The sequence below is a fragment of the Capricornis sumatraensis genome, chromosome 13 (genome assembly GCF_032405125.1).
Source record: "Capricornis sumatraensis isolate serow.1 chromosome 13, serow.2, whole genome shotgun sequence".
In the NCBI taxonomy this organism is placed as follows: Eukaryota; Metazoa; Chordata; class Mammalia; order Artiodactyla; family Bovidae; genus Capricornis; species Capricornis sumatraensis.
Window position 1 is genome coordinate 73,122,075 of NC_091081.1, and position 22,016 is coordinate 73,144,090.

General features: G+C 44.1%; 1 protein-coding gene across 3 annotated transcripts in view; it reads left to right on the forward strand.

Moving 5' to 3' along the window:
- The window catches only part of SASH1 (SAM and SH3 domain containing 1), a 193,914-nt gene extending 176,013 nt beyond the window's left edge, over window positions 1-17,901 (forward strand). For all 3 annotated transcript variants that reach the window (XM_068985545.1, XM_068985547.1, XM_068985548.1), the window contains 5 exons: window positions 431-581; window positions 5,901-6,014; window positions 9,947-11,079; window positions 13,332-13,463; window positions 14,615-17,901. In XM_068985545.1, the coding sequence (XP_068841646.1) occupies window positions 431-581; window positions 5,901-6,014; window positions 9,947-11,079; window positions 13,332-13,463; window positions 14,615-14,878 (1,794 nt within the window). In that variant the 3' untranslated portion in view covers window positions 14,879-17,901. The remainder of the gene's footprint in view (window positions 1-430; window positions 582-5,900; window positions 6,015-9,946; window positions 11,080-13,331; window positions 13,464-14,614) is intronic.
- Window positions 17,902-22,016: the final 4,115 nt, after the last annotated feature.

Here is a 22,016-nt window from a genome sequence, read left to right on the forward strand (position 1 = left end):
CCAGCATCTAGTAGGGTGGGTCTACATGGTATGACCTGTTTCCTCCTTGCAAAGCTATCTTGCTCCTGGGGAAGTCACAGGTCTCTCTGAGCTAGGTTTCTGTGGCTCCAGATGAAAGAAGTGTCTCCTCTACCACACGCTGGGTGGTATTGCAGGCATCAGCTCACAGCAAGGGCACAATTAAAATGCAGGCCAGTGGAGTCCACCTCAGGTTTCAGTGTACACTTTCTTAATCCAAGGTTAGTGAAGTGCCCCGCTTGCCCACTGAGCTGTAGAACTGGGGGGTACAGACTGTTAGAAAGATACTTATTAATTTTTGAATGAGCATAAAAGTGGCTATGGAAAAAGAGTTGAGGGGTTTGAGGATGGTTGTTGGTCGTGGACCATGTGGCTGAGCTGCTGACTCTCTTCTGTCTTATTTCCCTCCCAGGAGCACATGCCCACTTTCTTGTTCAATGGCTATGAAGATCTGGACACCTTTAAGCTCCTAGAGGAGGAGGACTTGGACGAGTTAAATATCAGGGACCCAGAGCACAGAGCTGTTCTTTTGACAGCAGTGGAGCTGTTACAGGAGTATGACAGTAAGTCCCTCATAGCTCAGATGTGTTCAGTGAGATCCATCACATTCTCAGGTCACCAGGAGGCATCCCATAAGCTGCTAATATGTGCTTAGATCCCCGGAGTCCCTCATTTGATCTTGCTCTTTGAAAAATGTGTTGGTCACTGAGTCGTGTCCAACTCTCTGTTATCCCATAGCCTGTAGCCCACCAGGCTCTTCTGTCTGTGGAATGTTCCAGGCAAGAATACTGGAGTGGGTTGCCATTTTCTTCTGCAGGGGATCTTCCTGACCCAGGGGTTGAATCCAGGGTCTCCTGCATTGCAGGCTCATTCCTGACCATCTGATCCACCAGGGAAGCCCTACTCTTTCCAAAGCCAAGGTCAATTTTGTATTATGTCAAACAGCCCAAAGACATCGATTCCCAATGCCAATGCAGGAGCAAAAGAAAACCTTACTACCCAGTACTTTTTCACTGAGAATTGAATTGTATTTTTCTTTTTTTGGACTTAAGACATAGTTCACACCACCTTGGGGGCTGGTGGGATATACAGCCTTTAGGAGGTCATTAAGATATCCAGGTACAAAAGTGACTGACAAACTTGGGGTATCCTGTCTTGCCAAGGGTTAATTACTTCTCAAAGCACATGAGGAGTTGTTTTCTGATTGAATGAATTAGTTAATGAATAAATGAAATTCATCAGCTTGCATTAAAGAAGCAGGGAATCATCTCCAGTGAATATGTAGAGCAGAGAATTCCATATTGCGATTTCTCAGCCAAAATGATAGCTCATTTTTACAGTCCCTGAACAGAATTCAGTGAGCTCACAGCTTTTATGTAGTCTATTTGAATACACTGTATCCTTTGCTCCATTAACCCGGTCTTATCTCGTGCTTTATTCTTCACTCTGACATCAAAAATATTCCTGAGATTATTCATCATGAAGGGGGAAGCATCCTTTCCAGTGATTGAATTCAAATGTATTTTCTTTCGTGTGCTCTGCTTCAGGGATATCAGTAGCTAATAGCATTTCCATTGCTAAAAGACACACCAAACCCATGGTTAATGGTGGAAAAAAAAAATTGTGCATTACTGAATGTACCAGGCTCAAGAGACACAGAAGTAAGTGTCTCAGTACAGTTAAATTCACTTCTGATTAATAGGTTGTCCCTCTAAATTAACTGATGACACACTGTCAGATAGGTGTCTGAACCCTAGATAAACACACTGCCTTCGGGGATAGATTTGGAGGGAATTGTGTTCCGTAGTTAATATCAATTTATAACCGGGTCTCTTTAGGATTGGAGTTTCCCAGGAGACACCATGGGTGAGGGGTTGCCCTGTGACCAGGTTGTGTCAGAGCCTGGCCCAGTGCCTGGTGAGGCTGACCAGCTATATTAATATCAATTAATATCAATTAATGTTTAATTATCTAGTCTCCTGGACCACATCTGCTCTATAAAATAGTTCATTTGCTCTTCCTCAGCCCCTGAGAACAGCTGGTTGATAAACCCCATCAGTTATGTTTCCTCTAGCACTCAAACATAGAAGGAGCAAAGCTGAGTTCTGAGTACATAAGGCAGGATCTGTCTCAAGGGCTGGGGCTCCTTGTCCTTCCTGCGATCATGTCCTGAGATCCGCCCCAGGGATATGTTATAGGTAAGGGGATCTTTGCCTGTCATGATGCCCACCCAGCTGTCTAAGGAAGCCTCACTGCTTCTTCATAAATCTCATTTTGAATCAGTGCTGTGCCACTGTTTAGAACATCGTTTATATATAATGTGGTACTTCTTTTTAGTGGTTCTAAAATAAAGGCGTTAGAGGACTCAAGGGTGCCAGTGAGCACCGAGAGCCTGGATCCAGGATTATCCTAGGATGAGAAGATTCTACACTTAGCAATTCTAAATTTGTTGTATTTTAGAAGTACGCTAAGTAACTGATAACTTAGAGGAACACATCAGTTTCTGTTAGAGTTGACAGATCCGGAGATCTGCTGAGATCTGAGATGTCTCACTCATCTTCCAGCTCAGCTCCCTCAGAAGCAAGAGACACACCTGCATCATTGCTTGGCAGTCAGGAGGGTCCAGCTTCTCTCACTGCATCTGTGCACGGGGAATGCCAGCCTTCCCACAGGGTTCCTCCATTCAGGAAAGACTCTCATTGTGCCAGAGCAATTCCTTCCACTGATCCCAAACCCATTCTCCTTGATCTGCCAAATGAAAGCTGTCTTTTAAGAAAATCATTTTCATAAGAATTGTAATCAGGAATTATGTCAAATAGGCGGGAAAGCACAGAGAAAAATAAAACAAATCCACATATCCACTGCCTGCTGCTGCTGCTAAGTCCTTCAGTCGTGTCCAACTCTGTGCGACCCCATAGACGGCAGCCCACCAGGCTCCCCCGTCCCTGGGATTCTCCAGGCAAGAACACTGGAGTGGGTTGCCATTTCCTTCTCCAATGCATGAAAGTGAAAAGTGAAAGTGAAGTTGCTCAGTCGTATCCGACTCTTTGCAACCCCATGGACTGCAGCCCACCAGGCTCCTCCATCCATGGGATTTCCCAGGCAGCAGTATTGGAGTGGGGTGCCATTGCCTTCTCCGATATCCACTGCCTAAATCCAACTAAAGTTAACATTTTGTTGTACTTCAATCCTTACTTTTTAAAGACATAATTTGCAAGGCCATTGGAAGGCCTGCTATCCAACAATCCCATTCTTTTCCCAAGAGAACTACACTCCAGAAAAATGGCACATGTCCTCACGGCATAAGTACCTTTTGATGTTTGGATGTCTCATCAATGTCTTAGCATGTTTTTCCTTCGTGTGTGTGTGTGTGTGTGTGTGTGTGTGTGATGAGATGGAGGAAAGCTTTAGTCCAAATTCAGGTCGTGTCCAAATTTTAGCCCCAAGCCCAGTGCTTCATTCTCACTTGACTGTGAGAATGTTCATGAGTCTAGCTCACTTTTTTCTTCCTTTGTGCCTTGGCATTAATGTTAGTGAGTGTGGGGAGAGGAAAAGGCCTTGGTTTGCAGTCCATGTAAGAGATACCCCTCCCCTTCATTCTCCCTAAGGAAGGACAACCTGCCTGGGAAACACTGGCTTTTAGTTTTAAGGAATTTTGCTAAATTTGATAGTGAGATTCCTGCAAGTAGCTGCTGATTGGATCCTTCAGGAAGAAAGTGGCTCTATCTCCTTGAGAATGAAGAAAGTGGCTCTATCTCCTTGACATATGTCTCCTGATTTTATAAACTGATTTGCCATTTTCAGGCACTACAAAGGACCCCTTCACTCCCCATAATAACTTCAGGTTATTATGCCGCTGTGTGGTAGGCTGGCATCCCCAAAGTTGCAGGCACAGTCCTCATTTTCCTGCAATGATGGGGACAACTTTTCTGTTTTATTCCCATTGGTCAGCACTTTGGAGTCTGTTTTGGCCGCTGCAATGCACTGACCTATCTCACCAGGGACAAACTGCATTGATTCCTCTTCCTAGGTTGTAACTGATAGCTCAAAGCCCTCATTTTACAAGTATCATTTTCCTAAATAACATGCTAGGCTAGAACAGAGGCTATTCCAAATCCACAGACTCATCCATACAATGAGGACACCACGCTAGATGTTCCAGTTTCAGTGTGGAGGAAGGGAAAGGGTTTGCTCTTGTGCTACCAATTAGTTAATTTTACATTAATCACTTTTAAAATAGCATTTTTTATTTTGGTGCTCTAATTCAAGGGCTTATCTGCCAAGATTTCTGTTATAAAGTGCTTTCCTTGTGAGAAATACAAACAGGAAGAGGTCAGTGGACAGTAGGAACCGCTGGTGTTTATCTGGCAGCCCTCAGTCTTCCCACAACTTTTTTTTAATGATGAGAAGAGACATCAGATTTCTGGTTGTGTGTGTGTGTGTGAGAGAGAGAGAGAGATGGAGATGGGGAAGTGAAGAGAAAAATAAAGCCATTCATCATCAACTACTTATTTTATGTAGAAAATGTTTTGTTTCCTGTTTATCGACCAAGCATTTGGTCCGCCTTATGATTGAAAGATGGTCTCCCTGTAACCTTGAACCTGCATAAGGTCAGCTGTGCCGTTTATAGAATGTGCAGAGCTGCACGGCTTGGGTGATGAAGGCCCACGTGACTTCCCATGTGATTTTCTGTAGGCTGACTTTCAGCAGAAAGCATCTGATGCTTCTCTCTAGGAGGATTCCTTAGGATGAGGACGTCCGGCCTTCCGGCACCCACCTTAAGGGTATTCTGGAGGGTGTTTTCAGCTTTTCCTGTCATACCTTTTGTGTGCAGAAATAGAAATGCTAACCCAAGACAAAGGGAAAAGGAAAAAGGAGGAAGAACCCTCCAACCTATTCGCAGCAAAAGGATTTGCCCCTGGCCCCTCATGGGTTAATCTCCCTGGTGGCTCAAACGGTAAAAGTGTCTGCCTGAAATGTGGGAGACCTGGGTTCGATCGCTGGGATGGGAAGATCCTCTGAAGAAGGAAATGGCAACCCATTCCAGTACTCTTGCTTGGAAAATTCCATGGATGGAGGAACCTGGTAGGCTATACTCCATGGGATCGCAAAGAGTCGGACATGACTGAGCGACTTCACTCACTCACTCCTCATGGGTTTAGGGGTTTGTGTCCCCTTTATGGCAGCCTTGCTCCCTTTGTGAGAAGCTTCTCATTGTGGTGGCTTCAGCTGTTGCGGAGCACGGGTTCTAGGCATGCGGGCTTTAGTAGTTGTGGGGCAGGGGCTTAGTTGCTACACAACATGTGGGATCCTCCCAGGCCAGGGATCGAACCCATGTCTCCTGAAGTGGCAGGCAGATTCTTACTCTACTATAATACCAGGGAGGTCTGACGCTCACTTTTATATCAGCTCCCAAACTTGGAAAGGTGGGAACTTATTTGAAGCACAAATCTTCTAGATCTCTTCAAAGCATACAGCCTAATTCCTCCTTGTGAAAAGCCCATTTATTCACTCTCTGCTCCTGCTTGGTGGTATCAGCCCTCAGAAAGGACTGTGGTTGCTTTTCCCCCACTTTTGATATGATGCTCTGAATTTCTTCTCTCCCTGGTTGACCTGAGGCCAGTTATCCTTCGAGTGACTTAGAAGGCATTGATGTATTTCACCTCTGTGCTCTCTTTCCAGCCTTAGCTTCCCATGATACTTGATTTGAAAAGAAAAATGTCCTGATCTCACTCATTTAATTTTGTTTCCGTCCAGAATCTAAGTCTTCAAAAATGTATGGTGAGAACTGAGGATAAAATTGGGATGCGATGGATTTGAAAACTGCTGTGTTTTTTTTTCATTCCCCTTACAATCCCACGCCATGTGTTTATCTTCTCTAGGTAACAGCGACCAGTCCGGATCCCAGGAGAAGCTGCTTGTTGACAGCCAGGGCTTGAGCGGATGCTCTCCACGAGACTCAGGATGCTATGAAAGCAGTGAGAATTTGGAAAATGGTACTCTAGCACAGATAATCACAGCTGCATGGTTATACGCAAGCCTTCTGGGCCCTTTCTTGGTGTCTGTGCTTTGGCTAATGACTGTCTTTCTTCCGCAGCCTGAGCCATTGCTTTTGAGAAAACTACAAATAGGGAGTGGAGCTTTTCCAGGGCAACTGACTGGTGCTTGATTCAGATCCTTAGGTGGGAGGAAAATCTCTCAAGAATCTGGGGAATGGATGATGCTGAGAGATGAGTAGAGAGATCTTTTCATTAGTTACTCTTCCATCCTGCAGCAGCACCTAACTGGAAAGAGCTTAAACGTATGTGTTAGAGAAAGGGCCCCCAAACTTCCCATTGTCTTGCAGCTCTCGGAGATTAGCCCTCCTTCCACCTCTGGACCGTGAAAAAAGTTAAGGGGGTTTAGAGTGGGGAGAGCTGGAGTGCCTAGCCAAAGACTTGGGTCAAATTACCTCTCCAACCATCCCTTGCTCTTACCTCTAAAATCGGTAATATGAGTTTCTCTTTTATAGCTTGTTCTAAGACTTAAAAGTAATAATATATCAAAAATACCTAGTATTTTGTAAACACTGATTATGAATGAGCAGTCGGTTAGGTGCATATGTATGCAATTTGCTAATTATCACTCAAATCCTGCAGTGCATATCTTATAAGTGAAGATGCTAAAGAGAAACTGAACAATAACCGAAGCTCTTGTTCTCTTCCTCTTGGCACCGCTCTGGCTCCTAATGGTCTTGCAGTCAATGATAGACAGTTTTTTTTGTTTGTTTTGCCACACCATATAGCATGTGGGATCTTAGTTCCCCGACAAATAATGGAACCTGAGCCCTGTGCATTGGAAGACAGCGTTTTAACCACTGAACTGCCAGGGAAGTCCGAATGATAAACAGTATTTTAGACCTGATTTTCCAATACCATAAGCATTTTCAAGTCCAAACTCTTAACTACTTAATGTCGTCATACATCAGCCAGAGGTATCTGGGCTTAGTTGAACTTCAAGCCAGAAGGGATTTGTTTGTATATGTTATATATATAGTTTGTGTATGTTATCATAAGTACCTTCACAAATCATGGATTGGATGAAAGAAGGTTGACCTATTTCGGGAACAGGGAAAAAGGCAACATATTCCATAAAAGATCTCTGCCTATTTGTTTGCTTATTTGGTCTGAGGAGCAGAAATATCCTAGGGCTTAGGACTCTTGTTCATGAGTCTCTCATTTCAATATGAGAATTTCGAGAAGCCCCACTGAGAACATTGTTATAAAACTAGGGCATGAAAGTTTGGTTTCTTCAGATCATTATCATCCATCACCTCAGTTTTTCTTCTTAAATAGACAGTAAACCTAAGCAGGGCTGGCCCTGAACATTCAGATCGGGACCGCAGTAGCAGAATGACTCCTTCCATAAACAGATACATCATGGCAGCAGTATGTCATCATTTCAGTAGGAAAATATCTAAATTCATATTAAAATAATGTGAAAAGTCTGACTTTATTCAAATATTGCTTCATTGTTTTGAAAGCTAGATCTCTAAATGAAGGGTACATGATTAAATCATAAGTATTACATTTTCATTAGACAAAAAAAATCTCAAAACTTCGGACCAGCTAGACAGAAAGAGTATAATTACCCACATCTGATATGGTACTTCCTTCCCACTCAGAGAGCATGCATGACTAGGGACTCAGAGTTATGGTGCCCAAAACTTCACACGTTGGGCCAGCCCTCCTCATGGTCTAGTTTTTGAAAGTTATTGGAGAATATGTATTTTTAGTTCGCAGAGTAGGTCCCATACCCACTACAAATGATGGACTCAGTTTGAATCAGTGGTTTACTTATATCTTCCATAGTTTAATGCATTTCATAGTTTAATGAAAAGACATTCAGTAAACAGGTTTTGGACCAATGGGATCAACCATCAATTTCACTTTGAAACGCTGAGTAGAAGTATACAGTGTGCATAGGAAATGGCAAGAAGTCCACAATTCAAATCAACTAAAAGCACTTTAAAAGGAAGATGTTTTCAAACTAGATTTTGACATTTTCCGCCCAAACTTTTCTGCTTTCTCCACAAAATAGTTAAGGATATGGTACCTCTCCCAACCTTTGCTTTTTCACACATGAAACCAAGCTGCACGACTTTGCTCTGGTTTTACTAGGAAAGTATTTTCGTTGAGTGGAGAAGTAAACAGCGGGTTTACAGCAGCAGTGCCTCTTGTGCAGTTTGTAACTTCTGATTCGGGAGCTCATGCTGCTTGAAGCTCTGGTTTTTATCTATGATCTTTGGGATCCTGCAAGCCCCAGAGGCCTGGAGGGGGCACTTGGTGGGGTGAGTGATGGTGGCCACAGTAGAGGGGCTGGGCCTCAGCCTTGAGCGACCTCCACACTTCAACTTTGCTCTGTTTTATGAATGAAGCTTCATTACAAAGGATCCTCCTGCTTTGAAAATCACTGATTTCAAAAGTACACTGTTCTGAGGAAAGACAATTCTCTTACCATTATGAACACCGTGGTAATCTTTTCCTTTCTGACCTCTTCACCGTTCTCCTTTCCAGTTAGCCTCTGCTGACTGCGGTGTGAGGCGAATAAATTCCTTCTAAAATACCTGCAACCATAAAACCGAAATTGTGTGTCTCCTATCTCCTTTCCTTTTCGCAATAAAAACCAACATTTGAGTGTTGGGAACTATTAGGTCCATAAGGAAAACAATTTACCAGGTAGACCATCCATCAGGGCCACACGAGCAGCGAGCGGTGTCTTAAATGCCTCAGCTGCATGACCGAAGGACAGAGCGATATCAAGGGAGAGGACCATCTGAGGGCCGTGAGTCTTGTTCATTGTTTCCCTGTCCTAACAGCCCAGAGGTAGTCCATAGGAAATTCCAGATGGCTCACTTGTCTCAAACAGAAAGGGAGTCCTAAGTGGACGGGAATCAGATGCACTCGGTGTTACAGTTACTCGGTGTTACGCAGCGGGCAGCTCTGTTCATCAAGCAGCGGAAGCAGTTAGTATCAGTCAGCGATTGTTAAGTAAGTAGACTGTGGCTGGTTGATAAGTTTAGTTATCAGCCTGACAGTTAGTTTACTTTAATGAGGTCTGTCGCTTCACTTGCTATTAGAACCGTATTGGTATCTTAAAGGCTCACTGGCAGTAGACTTACCTAAGCTTGTTTACTCATTGTTACCAGGATTGGCTGACGGTTTGCAGGATACATTTATTCTACACGCTTGAACAAAACACAAAGCAATGCGGGCTTGAATGACATTTTGAGGGTTCAGTGGTCACCAGTGAACCTGGGGAGGATACCATTTAAAGCAATGGTCCCCTACCTTTTTTGGCACCAGGGACCGGTTTCGTGGAAGACAATTTTTCCATGGATGAGGATGGAGGGAGGGATGGTTTGGGGGTGATTCGAGCACATTATATTTATTGTACACTTAATTTCTGTTACTATTACATCAGTTCCACCTCAGATTATGGGGCCTTTGATCCCAGAGTTTGGAGATTCTCCTACGTAAAGAACCTGTCCCCTTTGCAACCATGGTCTTAGGAAACTGTACTCTAATCAGAAATCCGTCAGTGTGGTTCCTTAGTGGGATATGGATAATGCCTTCTTCCACACTGACTGCAGCTGCGAACAGACATTAGGCCTAGATTTATATTATTGCCTGACACAGCATATTTTCTTTCCACATAACTCAATTAACTTTCATTTCCCCGAGTCCCTTAATAAGACTAAGAATTCTTTCTAAAGAATAAAAATGGAACCACAGTAGCTCTACGTCACCAGTGGTGATTTTATGTCCTTAGTGTAATTCCACAACGGGATATGGGAGTTGGAGATTTCAATAACGTTAGCGCACCTTTTACATCAATTTGACTGATTTGCTTTTTAAAATGTGATTGTAAAAATCTCCTTGCCTTGTAGGCAAGACTCGGAAAACCGGCCTCTCTGCCAAGAAATCCACCGAGTCCAGCTTGAAGTCTTTCAACAGGAACCAGCTGGGCAACTACCCAACCTTGCCTTTGACAAAGTCAGTGGATGCTTTGAAGCAGGGAGGGGAAGGGAGGCTGGGCGGTGGTCTCACCCCTCTCGCCTCCAAGAGCTGTGATCCCCCACGTGTGACTGATTTGAATAAAAACCGAAGGAGTCTCCCCGTTTCCATCTGCCGGAGCTGTGAGACCCTGGAGGGCCCCCAGACCGTGGAGACTTGGCCCCGGTCCCACTCCCTGGACGACCTTCAAGGAGAGCCTGAGAAAGGTGTGCCTGGCGAGGTGACAGAACCCTCCCCTCAGACTGTACCTGAAGTGCCACAAAAGACAGCCCCCTCCGTCACAAAGGTTCCAAGCCCCAAACAAGATTCTGCTGTTGACAATGCATTGCTACTGACCCAAAGCAAGAGATTTTCTGAACCTCAGAAAACGACTACTAAGAAACTGGATGGCCCGATGGGGCCCTTTTCACGGGGTACATCCCCCCCTCCGTGTTTGCCCAAAACCTTTGACACCCAACTGCCTGCCGTTAAACCCAGTTTAACACGGACGCCTCTGGAGGGTCACAGGAAAGGACTCGATTTCGAAGGAACACATCACCCCCCGGGCACCAAAGAAGGCATGGATGCTGAGCAGAGGGGCCCCGAGATCAGAACGCAGGCCAAACCTCCTGTCCAGCCTCCGCCTGTTCCCGCCAAGAAGAGCAGGGAGCGCCTCGCCAACGGGCTGCATCCTGTCCCTCCTGGTCCCCCCGGCATCCCCAGCCCCGACGCACCCGGCCTGCCGCTTAAAAAGGGCAGCCCTGGTGGCCCCAGCGACTGTCCCCCGGCGGTGGCAGCGGCCAGGCCTCCCCCGGGGCCGGAGCCAGGCAGCCCGCCAAGCACCAGGCCACCACCCTGGCTGTCGGAGCTGCCTGAGAGCGCCAGCCTCCAGGAGCACGGCGTGCGGCTTGGGCCCGCGCTGGCCAGGAAGGTCTCCTGCTCCCGCGGGCTGGACCTGGAAATGCTCACCGAGAACAAGCTGCGGGCGGAAGGCATTGACCTCACCGAGGAGCCCTATTCTGATAAGGTATCTGAGGCCCTGGCCCCCCACCCCTGTAAATTGGGGGTTCCAGGCAGGAACAATGATATTGCCCCCCCGACGGCAGCTGGTGGCAGACAGTGGCAGGGCATGGGGCCCTTGTCACCCTGCACTGGGTGTTTAGATGAACAGGGAGCACAGTGCCCAGATTAAATGCAAACACAGCCTTGGGGGATTTCTTTTTCTTTCCCTTCTCTTCTTTCACTTGTTTGTATTTAATTTTGGCCAACTGTTCTTTGCAATGAGAACTATCTGTGATTACTAGAACCAGGTCCTGAAACAAAGCTCCAGTTTCCATGTGTTACTCAACATCTTTGTATTTAAACTTTAACAAATCCCCATTTCATTTCATTGGATGTAAAATTGAATTAATAATAACCTTCACAAGTACCGTTTAGAAGTATTAATAGGAGCAAATGTTAATAAGATCAATGTAAACCTACTTTGAAAACTGTGGAGCCCTCAGTTCAGTTCAGTCGCTCAGTCATGTCCGACTCTTTGCGACCCCATGAATTGCAGCACACCAGGCCTCCCTGTCCATCACCAACTCCTGGAGCTCACTCAGACTCACATCCATCGAGTCCCTGATGCCATCCAGCCATCTCATCCTCTGTCGTCCCCTTCTCCTCCTGCCCCCAATCCCTCCCAGCATCAGAGTCTTTTCCAATGAGTCAACTCTTTGCATGAGGTGGCCCAGGTACTGGAGTTTCAGCTTTAGCATCATTCCCTCCAAAGAAATCCCAGGGCTGATCTCCTTCAGAATGGACTAGTTGCATCTCCTTGCAGTCCAAGGGACTCTCAAGCATCTTCTCCAACTCCCCAGTTCAAAAGCATCAATTCTTCAGCGCTCAGCTTTCTTCACAGTCCAACTCTCACATCCATACATGACTGCTGAAAAAACCATAGCCTTGACTAGACGGACCTTTGTTGGCAAAGTAGTGTCTCTACTTTTGAATATGCTCTCTGGGTTGGTCATAACTTTCCTTCCAAGGAGTAAGCATCTTTTAATTTCATGGCTGATTCAGATGTAAATGGGGCTTCCCAGGTGACACTAGAGGTAAAGAACCCACCTGCCAGTGCAGGAGATAAAAGAGATGCAGGTTTGACCCCTGGGTCAGGAAGATCTTCTGGAGAAGGAAATGGCAACCCACTCCAGTATTCTTACCTAGAGAATCCCATGGACAGAGGAGCCTGGTGGGCCCCAGTCCCATGGGGTCGCAAAGAGTTGGACATGACTGAAGCGCTACTTAGCATCATTCAGATGTAATAATTATACTGTAGGATATCTGTATGGGTAACTGGGGATAAAAGATTATATAAAATACCCCCATTGTACCAAAAACATTGAGAACTATAATGAAAACTCATTTCTCATTTGTGAAAAACACAAACAAACATGTCGAACTGTGTGTATTCTCAGTCACTCAGTCCTTTTCAGCTCTTTTGAGACGCTGTGGACTATAGCCTGCCAAGCTCCTCTATCCATGGAATTTTCCTGGCAAGAACACTGGAGTGGGTTGCCATTTCCTCCTCCAGAGGATCTTCCCCACCCAGGGATTGAACCTGAGTCTCCAGCATTGCAAGAGGATCCTTACCTCTGAGCCACCGGGAAAGCCCAGAGTACATCTACCAATATCAAAATGACTTTGAAGACAAATACATGAAAATAGATGCAGTTGTATGTTAGTCCTAGGAATGCATGAATTGTTCTAATGCATTCCTGAGAGTCTTTGTTATAAGCGCCTTATGACCCTGAATGCCTTATGATAAAATACTCCTCCTCTGCCGTCTTAATATTTAGTGAATGAACCCCTTTGAGTGGAAAGTAGTGGAAATTTTACTGTATAGTAAATGCTGGCCTAGTGTAACTCTTTGTAGCTGAGGGACTAACAGTAGATGAGCTATAGAGCACAAGTTTGCCCTTCAGTAACCTTTTGCAAAATGATCACATAGAGTGAGGTGAGGACCTTAGACCCCACAATGGAGGGTGATTGTGTTCTATTTTAACCATCTTTCAAGATGTATTTCCAGAGCTCATCACTACCTAAAAGATAAAGATGTAAACTATTCTCTCTAAAATATTTGTCCTGACATTAAAGAAAATAGATTCACTTCAAATTAAAACTGTTGGTCCTACTTTCCAGTAGCTAAATGTCTTATCCTACCTTATGTTTGCTGTTCTTGGAGAAAGAAAAAGATCCTCGCAGTGCTTGCTAAGAGATTTCTGTTCTTGCTCGCAGCACGGCCGCTGTGGAATTCCTGAGGCCCTGGTGCAGAGATACGCAGAAGACTTAGACCAGCCGGAAAGGGATGTCGCCGCCAACATGGACCAGATCCGTGTCAAGCTGCTCCGGAAGCAGCACCGCATGGCGGTGAGCAGCCCACGGTTCAGGGCTCCCCTCACCCAGCTTCCTGAAGTCCATTCAGTTATAGGGCTTCATGATGGGCATGCTGGTAGCCAGAGTAGCCCAGGGTTCCTTATAAGATATCAAAGGGAGACACCTGGGGGAAAGTAATACGTAGTCAGCCTGCAGAGTTTTAAAAATACAGTTTCAGAAAGAAAAAGATGAAAATTATCCATAATCCCAGAACTGTGAAAAAAAATCCATTTGGTTATTTCTCTGCATGTGTATAATAGTACATGTACAGTTTGGAAACCTTAATGTTTTCAGTTATCAGATTGTGAACCTATTTCTTTGTTACTGAAATTATTCTATATTATTTATGTTTCAAAGTGTTCTAGTAGATGTGTCTTAGTTCAGCCAATTCCATATTATTAAGACATTTATTTTAAATAATTGAGTGAAGAATGTCCTGGTTAATAAATTCTATAGACTTTGTTGACTGATTTCTGAGGATAGAGTCCTTCAAGAGGATTTGCTTCATTAAGACTTCAGAAAATCTCAAGAATTTGCACATTTGGTGGTAAATTGCCTTTCTGAGAGGTATCTCACTTGGCCTTCACAGAAGTCAAGTATAAATGTCCATTTCCCTGCCCTAGCCAACATTTATTATTGTATTTTTAATTCTTTATAATTGATTAATTTTAATTAACAATTTAATAAATGATGAATTTTCTGGATGTTAGTGTAGATTCAAAATACAGAAGAAAACCTACTTCGTATGAGTATCATTGCTTTTCTGGGTATCTTATTTTTTCACACTATCACATAGGTTTGGTTCTTCAGTCACCATAGGAATCATTGATTGAAGAGTGTGACCACCATGAGACAAAATAGCCAGAAACATAAATGGTGATGGTTTGGAGACTTCCACACTTAATTGCGGTTAGATCTAATTCCAAGTACTTTCTGGGACCTCAGACACTTTCTTGAGGATTTGTTTCACCTTGAGAAGCCAAGAAAGAATTCTTGATGCTTTGACATCTCATGGTATTATCCCTTTCTGATAGTGTAGTGTTAAATATAATATTTCTGCCTAGCTCTCCTCTTAGGCAGAGAAGAAAGAGCTCTCCAGTGGCACTGGTCAAATCTTGATGAAATCGCTTTCTTTGTTTCCCTAGATCCCAAGTGGTGGACTCACAGAAATCTGCAGGAAGCCCCTCTCTCCTGGCTACGTGTCATCCGTGTCGGATTGGCTGGTTTCCATTGGTCTGCCCATGTATGCCAGTGCCCTCTCTGAGGCGGGCTTTAGCACCCTGGGCCAAGTGCCTTCTCTGTCCCACACTTGCCTTCAGGAGGCTGGCATCACAGAGGAGAGACACATAAGCAAGCTCGTGTCTGCAGCCAGACTCTTCAAACTGCCACCAGGCCCCGAGGCCATGTAGCCAGGCCCAAAATGGGCCTCCCTGGACAAGAGCCACCCGTTCACTGTGCTCATGATGCTGATGCAATTCCTCCTTGGCTGGACATGCAGACCAGACCCAGGAGAAAGGCCCAGTGTGTTGCCAACAGAACTTGGAATCTTGGCACAGGACTGATGACCTTCTCTTCTCCAGAAAAGCCCCCACCAGGAAATTGGTGTGGTTCTCTGTGACCCCCAAAGGAAAGACAAGCACTTAGTTTTGTTTTCAGGATACAGTAGAACCAAGATGCCGATTTGCCACAAATGCTTTGCCCACAATCTGTCTTGGTGCGCTGGGCAGGGGCAGGGGGCAGGGGGAGAGGCTGCCTGTCCCGTTTCTCAGCATGCTCCGCACTCTTCCGTCACCTTGCAGGGTTGCTGAGGCCCAGACAGGCTTTAGCCAGGCCAAAGTAACAGCCTTGGGAGTGATTGTACACTATTGATCAGGCTCATGTGTTCAAAAGTAAGAAAATCTGGCTGCACTGGAAAAAGAAAGCCCTATTCTCCTTTAGGTAAACAAGAGACGTTTTAATAATTGCTTTCTAGCAAATCAGCATTTATTTGCCTTAATGTAAGCTTTTAAGCAGTTATCTAACCTAGTGTTCACTACCTTGTAACCGTAGTTCCAGATCCTCAGCTTAGACTGCCATCTAACGTATGTGGGATGTTTCCAACAGAAATGGGCTTTTCTAATTGTCTCACTCTAACGTGGCTTATTTTATAGGGGTGTTTATCAGGCCAGGATTCATGTTGACTTTCAGATTTTCAACTAACTACAAATCTGGTAAAAAGCTCGCTGAAATTCACAAAGATATCATGTGTGAGAGTATGTTTGTGTGTTTGAGGTTATGATCTTTAATTTTAATCAGTTTAGTGTTGTTACCATGTTGGTCATTGTGCTGCAGTGTTGACTTGGAATCTTGACCATGTCCATTCCAAAATTCGGTCATCGGATAACAGATTACCTTTGCAAAAAGTCATTGTAAGTTGAATATTTAAGGAAGACGTTCTTTAAAGGGAAATAGTTTATAAGATATTTTAAAAGATTTTTTTCCTGGTTTTATAGTTAAAATACTGTTCTCCATCTTATTTAGGTAATTCACTTAAACATAATAAAGGTTCATTATGGAGCCAAACAAACTATATTGGCCATGTATTAAATAGTTGCATATTGTCAGTTCTTTTCGAACTGATTTCAGCATTCTCTTTTAATCTATTGTCTGATTTTCTAGCAGACAGAAATTGTTTCCAGTTGCTTATAAAATTATTTTCTTTTACATTCTTATCATGAGCCCTATTTTAAGCATTGGGTATGATCATTTCTGGTAGAAATGTTTAGAGTCGTGATTTAAAAGTTCTGTAATATTTTATCTACTCATTAAAACAAATGATATCCCTTAGGGGAGAGCGGGGAAAAAAGGTGTTTTCATGAATTACAAAGCCATTTTACCATATGCTTTAAAATAGATCTGGATCCATATTTCTGAGGAAAAGGACATTCTCAGGTAATATTTTTTTCATGCTTTGGGTATGCATTTTAAAGAATAATATATATTTCTTCAGTAATAGTCACCTTCTATAAGATGCCATGTAAGAAGTTGTGGAACAAACTAGAAGACAAAGCTAAAGCGGCCAAATTTCTGTTGAACTCTTCAGCCCATTATGACATTCCTGTGGGATGTGGCATTCCATGTAAAGGGTAAGGAGGCTGCAGGCTCTGCTGTGACTGTGTCATTGGAAGGGATTTCATGTGTGAAGGAGAGGATGCTCTAAAAGGGATGGGCTCCTCACCCCACGTTTTTGGTGCCTCATCGTGACTTGTGAGAGAGCCTGCTCAGAGTTGAAGCTGAGCTAAAAGACCACACATACCAGGAAGTCCTAGAGTCAGGTGGTACATAGGAGCAAAGGAGAAGGGAAAATTGTACGTGAATTTCCTGGTGTTAGTTCATTTTCACCGTAAGATTTCTACGTACGTAATAGAGGTGCCAGAAAAGTGAGCTCTCTGAATATGAGTTTTTAAGAATGCCAAACCGTATTTTTTTTTTTTTTTTCATTCTTCTTTGGAAATCATTGCCTTTGCCTAGACGTGAAATTCAGGGACCATGAATCATTTTCAGTGGAAGGGCTTCCTAGTCTGTGGGATTTGAGGTGATTTTTACTTCATTGTGCTTTTTATTAAAATCCTTTTGTTTTTAAACTTTTAGTATTTGTTTGGTCTTCTTTTGCTTTAAACTTTTAAATTGACCTTAGAAAACCCTGAATGCTTGTGTGTGACATTTGACTGAGATGGTTTGCGGCCGCCTGTGGATGCCGGAAGACAGGTGGCCGGCTTCAGCAATATCCGGTTTTCATCCGTTGCACTTGGTGCCGAATGTTAGGAAGGGTGAACACTGTTGTTTTAGGAAAGCACAAGAGAGACCTGGAGAGGCAGTTTGGCTCAGGTAGCTACACATCCGTTGTGTGTCATTTTTCTCTTTGAAGCTGTCTATAAGGAAATGCAGCCAGCCCCAACCACTACTTACATTCCCAGATAACCAAGAAGTAGATAGATTGTTCATGGCCTTGCCTTACTCAGAGGCCCTTTTCTCTTTTCCTATACCCAGGGATGGGTGAAATTGGAAATAAGTAGTCTGTTGAAAATTAGTTCCTGACAGAGCGAAGTTTGCTTTCATAATTGCAGCAAAAGAAGTCAGTTCACCAAGTCAATGCTGCATGTGTGTACTGTATTATTTTCAGAAAAAAAAAGTCTGAGTCCATGTTATCTCGATTTTAAATTGATAAACAAGAAACTGTCAAGCAAGTTATATAACAACTAACAACATTGCACTTTCTGTATATGAAATCAATATTTAAATAACTTATTTTTCTCCATTGCTGTTCTTAAACATTGTAAGTAGCTGTAATATACCAGTACCAATATGTTCTTGCGATTGCTTCAGCCCAAGAAAGCTGTGTATTGTTTTAAAAATTGTAAAAAATTATTGTGATGATTCATTTAGCAAAAAGAGGTGGACAGAAGGGTTTTCCTATGTATCAAAACTTGTCTATAATTATGTCATCTATGTACCTAGAAAAAAAGTAAATAAATTTCTTCAGTTGAATCTGTCTCTTTTGTTGTTCCCTAGGTATTTCAAAGGTGAGTAGAATGAAAGGGAATTAATGAGGTGTGGTTTAAGAATAAAATGTATTGCAAAAATAGTAGTTGTATACAACTATACTGCCATATTATTTCTGCCACATCACCAAAACTCACTATCACATTCAAATTCTCCTTGACAACTTATTTCAGTTTTTTTCCCAAATATTGCATAGTCAAGTCACATAATCAGAGTATCTTACCCCAGAAAGAGATTTTGGAAGTCATCTCTAGTCTAAGCCCATTTTTTTCAATGAAGAATTTGAGTCCACACAGACTTGCCCAATATCATAGGTATCAATAGTTAAATGGAAATAATCCAAGTCTTCCTCTGAGAGAGAAAAACTTCTAGATGGGGATATCCTAGAAATTAAGCAATTTGACAAAAATCATTTTCAACTTAGTGTACCTCAATTGATATAAAAACGTGTTTAATTAAGAGGAAGTGTATAATTCAACCTTTTGAGTAGATAATACATGCACTTGATACAAACCCAAAAGCGTCCAGTCACCTATTTCTCACACCACAGGTCAGTATTACAACCACTATTGGCGTGCCTTTTCAGAAATTCTCTATTTACAAATGAAACTGAATAAGCTTTTTTCCATGTAGGAATGACAGCGTTTCCCCATGGTTTTTCACTTAGCATGTGGAATTGCTGTGTTATGTATAGAATTTTGATAGAATAGGTTAAATCCACTGGTGGATTTCAATAAAGGTAAGCTTTACCATGATAAGTCTTACTTACAAATCATGGTTTTACTCCCCACTCGCCCAATCCATTTTGTAAATGGGGCTATTTCATGTATTCTTAGAGTTTGGGGTTCCTCTGAAGTGAGGCATTATTTTTAAAGAATTGATCATAAACCTCAAATCTTGTTTCTCTCAAGCTGACTCCTAAGACTCTATAGCTCAACTCATAGAAAATAATTTTTTTTATGATCCCTAAGAAACCTTGATTGGATTCTCGGTATTTGTTATAACTTGGCTTCATATGTGGATGCTTATGTTGTATTCATTTAGAAGTTATAAGGAAGATAAATTTGATTACCGGAAGGAGACAAGGAAAGGGTGGTTCCCATCTCACCACACAACTTATTTGGAGGCATCTTAGAATAAAGACTTTCTTTATTCTGTAATAATGTAATAAGAATTTACTGTAATAATGACTGACTTTATTTCTGAGGATCGACTCAGAGGGAAGTGTACACGGGACTTCTAGGGGTGTGTGTGAGGGTGTGAATGGGGGGGAAGAGGCAGGAGAGGATAGATGCTTGATCAGGTGTGGGTCTGGACCACCCACCCATGCCTCAGTGGGCCACGGGCAGCATTATTTGGAAGCACTCTTAATTCCTCACATAGTGCCCCTCTTATACCGCGTCAGAGAAGAACACTGACAAGGAAGGTGAGCCGTCCCCTCTCTGAAACTCCAATGAAATACACGAAGGTCGTAATCAAACCAGGGTTGAGCCCAATATGGAAGGCCCCCCGGATACCTGTGTGGGAGCCGAAGGAGTTAACATTAATCTGACTGCAATTTACTACCATCCTTGTTTATCTTCAACACTCCTCCCAAACCGAATGTCTGATCTTCCCCCCATTTCTCACCTCAATTAATGATGACTTCTGGTCACTTAGATCAAATCCCTTCGTCATCCTTGACTTTTTTTTCTTTTCTCCTGGTCCACGTCAAGCTGTCAGGAAATCCTCCTGTCTCTACTTTCGACGTCTCTCCGGAAGCTGACCCCTTCTCACCACCTCCACTGCTATGGTGGCCACCACCCCCTCACTTGGATTGTTCCAGAGCCACCTGCTTCCCCAGCCCCATCCTTGCCATCCAGCACTCGCAGCAGCCTAAGTGACTCAGCTGTGAATATTTGTGTCCCTCCCAAATTCTAACATTGAAGCCAGTCCCCCAGTGGGATAGCATTAGGAGGTGGGGCCTTTGGGAAGTGATTAGGTTTAGATGAGGTCACGAGGGCAGAGACCCAGGTCGGGATTAGAATCTTTATAAGATGAGGAAGGAACTATGGGGCATCTTCTCTGTCCATGTGAGGACCCAGTGAGAAGGCTGGCTTTGACCCACCAGGAAGAGGGTTCTCAACAAGTCAGTCCTGCCAGAACCTGATCTTGGACTTGAACTGTGAGAAAATCAATTTCTGTTGTGCAAGACACCCAGTCTATTGTATTTTATTATGGCTGCCTGAGCAGACCCTTTAAAAACATAGTCCGGGTTATGTCAATCCTCTGCCCTTACCCCTCTGCGCCTTTCCATTTTTTTTCAGAGTCAAGTTTAACTTCTCTGCCATGGGGACTTGCCTGGTGATCCAGCAATTAAAACTCATTTCCACTGAAATGTGCTGTGGCCAGTCTCCACCCCCACCCCCCTTGCCCCATTATACCCTCTGTGTCTCTAATTTAGCCAGAGAGGTCCTCGCCTCAGACCATTGTGGGGTTCTTCTCAATCTGGAACGTTCTATCCCAGAAAATCTGCAGGACTAACCGCCTCCCACCCTCCTCCCCTGGATCTCTGTTCAGAGCGACCTTCCAGAGTCCTGATCTGACTTCATCACTTAAACGGACACCATCCCTTAGCTTTATCTTGGCCACCAGTTCTGAGTCTCATATCTGCTTTCTTTTCCCTTAAAGCGTTGATCACCTTCTAACATACTGTGTAGTTTACTTCTTTGTTGCGCTGATTATTTATGAGCTGTGTCCTCCTACAGTTTAAAGTTCAGGAATGCTCAGGTTGCTGTCTGTTGAGTCTGAACTTTTACGCTTGACACATAGTATTTGTTAAATGGATGACAGTCCCGGAGCCTGATAAGCTTCCCATGTGGTGCCAGTGCAGGAGACATAAGAGAAACGGGTTCAGTCCCTGGGTTGGGAAGATCCCCTGGAGGGAATACGCGGGAAGCCACTCCAGTATTTTGCCTCGGGGGCCACAGTCCAGGGGGTCGCAAAGAGTCAGACAGGACTGAAGCGATTTAGCTCGAGCCGGAAGCCCCTGAAGCCTAAATAGTAAAGCTGGAGATGATTTACTTTAATCTCAGGTTAAAGGGGAAGCAGTGGTCTTCCCTGGTGGCTTAGACGGTAAAGAATGTGCCTGGGTTCGATCCCTGGGTCGGGAAGATCTCCTGGAGAAGGAAATGGCTACTGACTGCAGCATTCTTGCCCGGAGAAATCCCATGGACAGAGGACCCTGGCCGGCTACAGTCCGTGGGGTCGCAAAGAGTCGAACTTGACTGAGCAACTAACGCAAACACACACATAGGTGAGGAAACAGACGCAGAGAGGCGACAAGAGTAGCTAAGGTCATACACAGATAGCCAGTGACAAAGTAAATCGATAAAGAGACAGATACTCTTTACCCATCAAAGGATTCGCAGGGGCACGTGAGCGTCCGCGGCTTAAAAAGAAATCACAGTAAAGCGCTTTATCCTCAGCCGCTTCCAGCAAATAAACTCTTGCAGAGTGAATAGTAGCTGCAGGATCTGGCCACCAGAGGGCACTGATGTGCCAGATTGAAGGCCGAAGCTGAACGTGAGGAGGGCGGGAGGTGAGAGCAGGGGGAAGGCGCTCGCTCAGTATGGACACAGGAGCGGCGAAAACGACACGCTCCCAGGGGAAGGAGAGCAGGCCCTCCGCGACTCTCCAAGTTATCAGCGAGACCATGAGTCCTGTAAACCACCCATTGAAACGCCACTGAAGAATGATGATGGAGACTGGTGGAATTCACAATCCACTTTAATAAGCACGGTGGGGCTCTTCAGTTCAGTTCAGTTCAGTCGCTCAGTCGTGCCCGACTCTGCGACCCCTTGAATCGCAGCACGCCAGGCCTCCCTGTCCATCACCAACTCCCGAGTTCACTCAGACTCACGTCAATCGAGTCAGTGATGCCATCCAGCCATCTCATCCTCTGTTGTCCTCTTCTCCTGCCCCCAATTCCTCCCAGCATCAGAGTCTTTTCCAAAGAGTCAACTC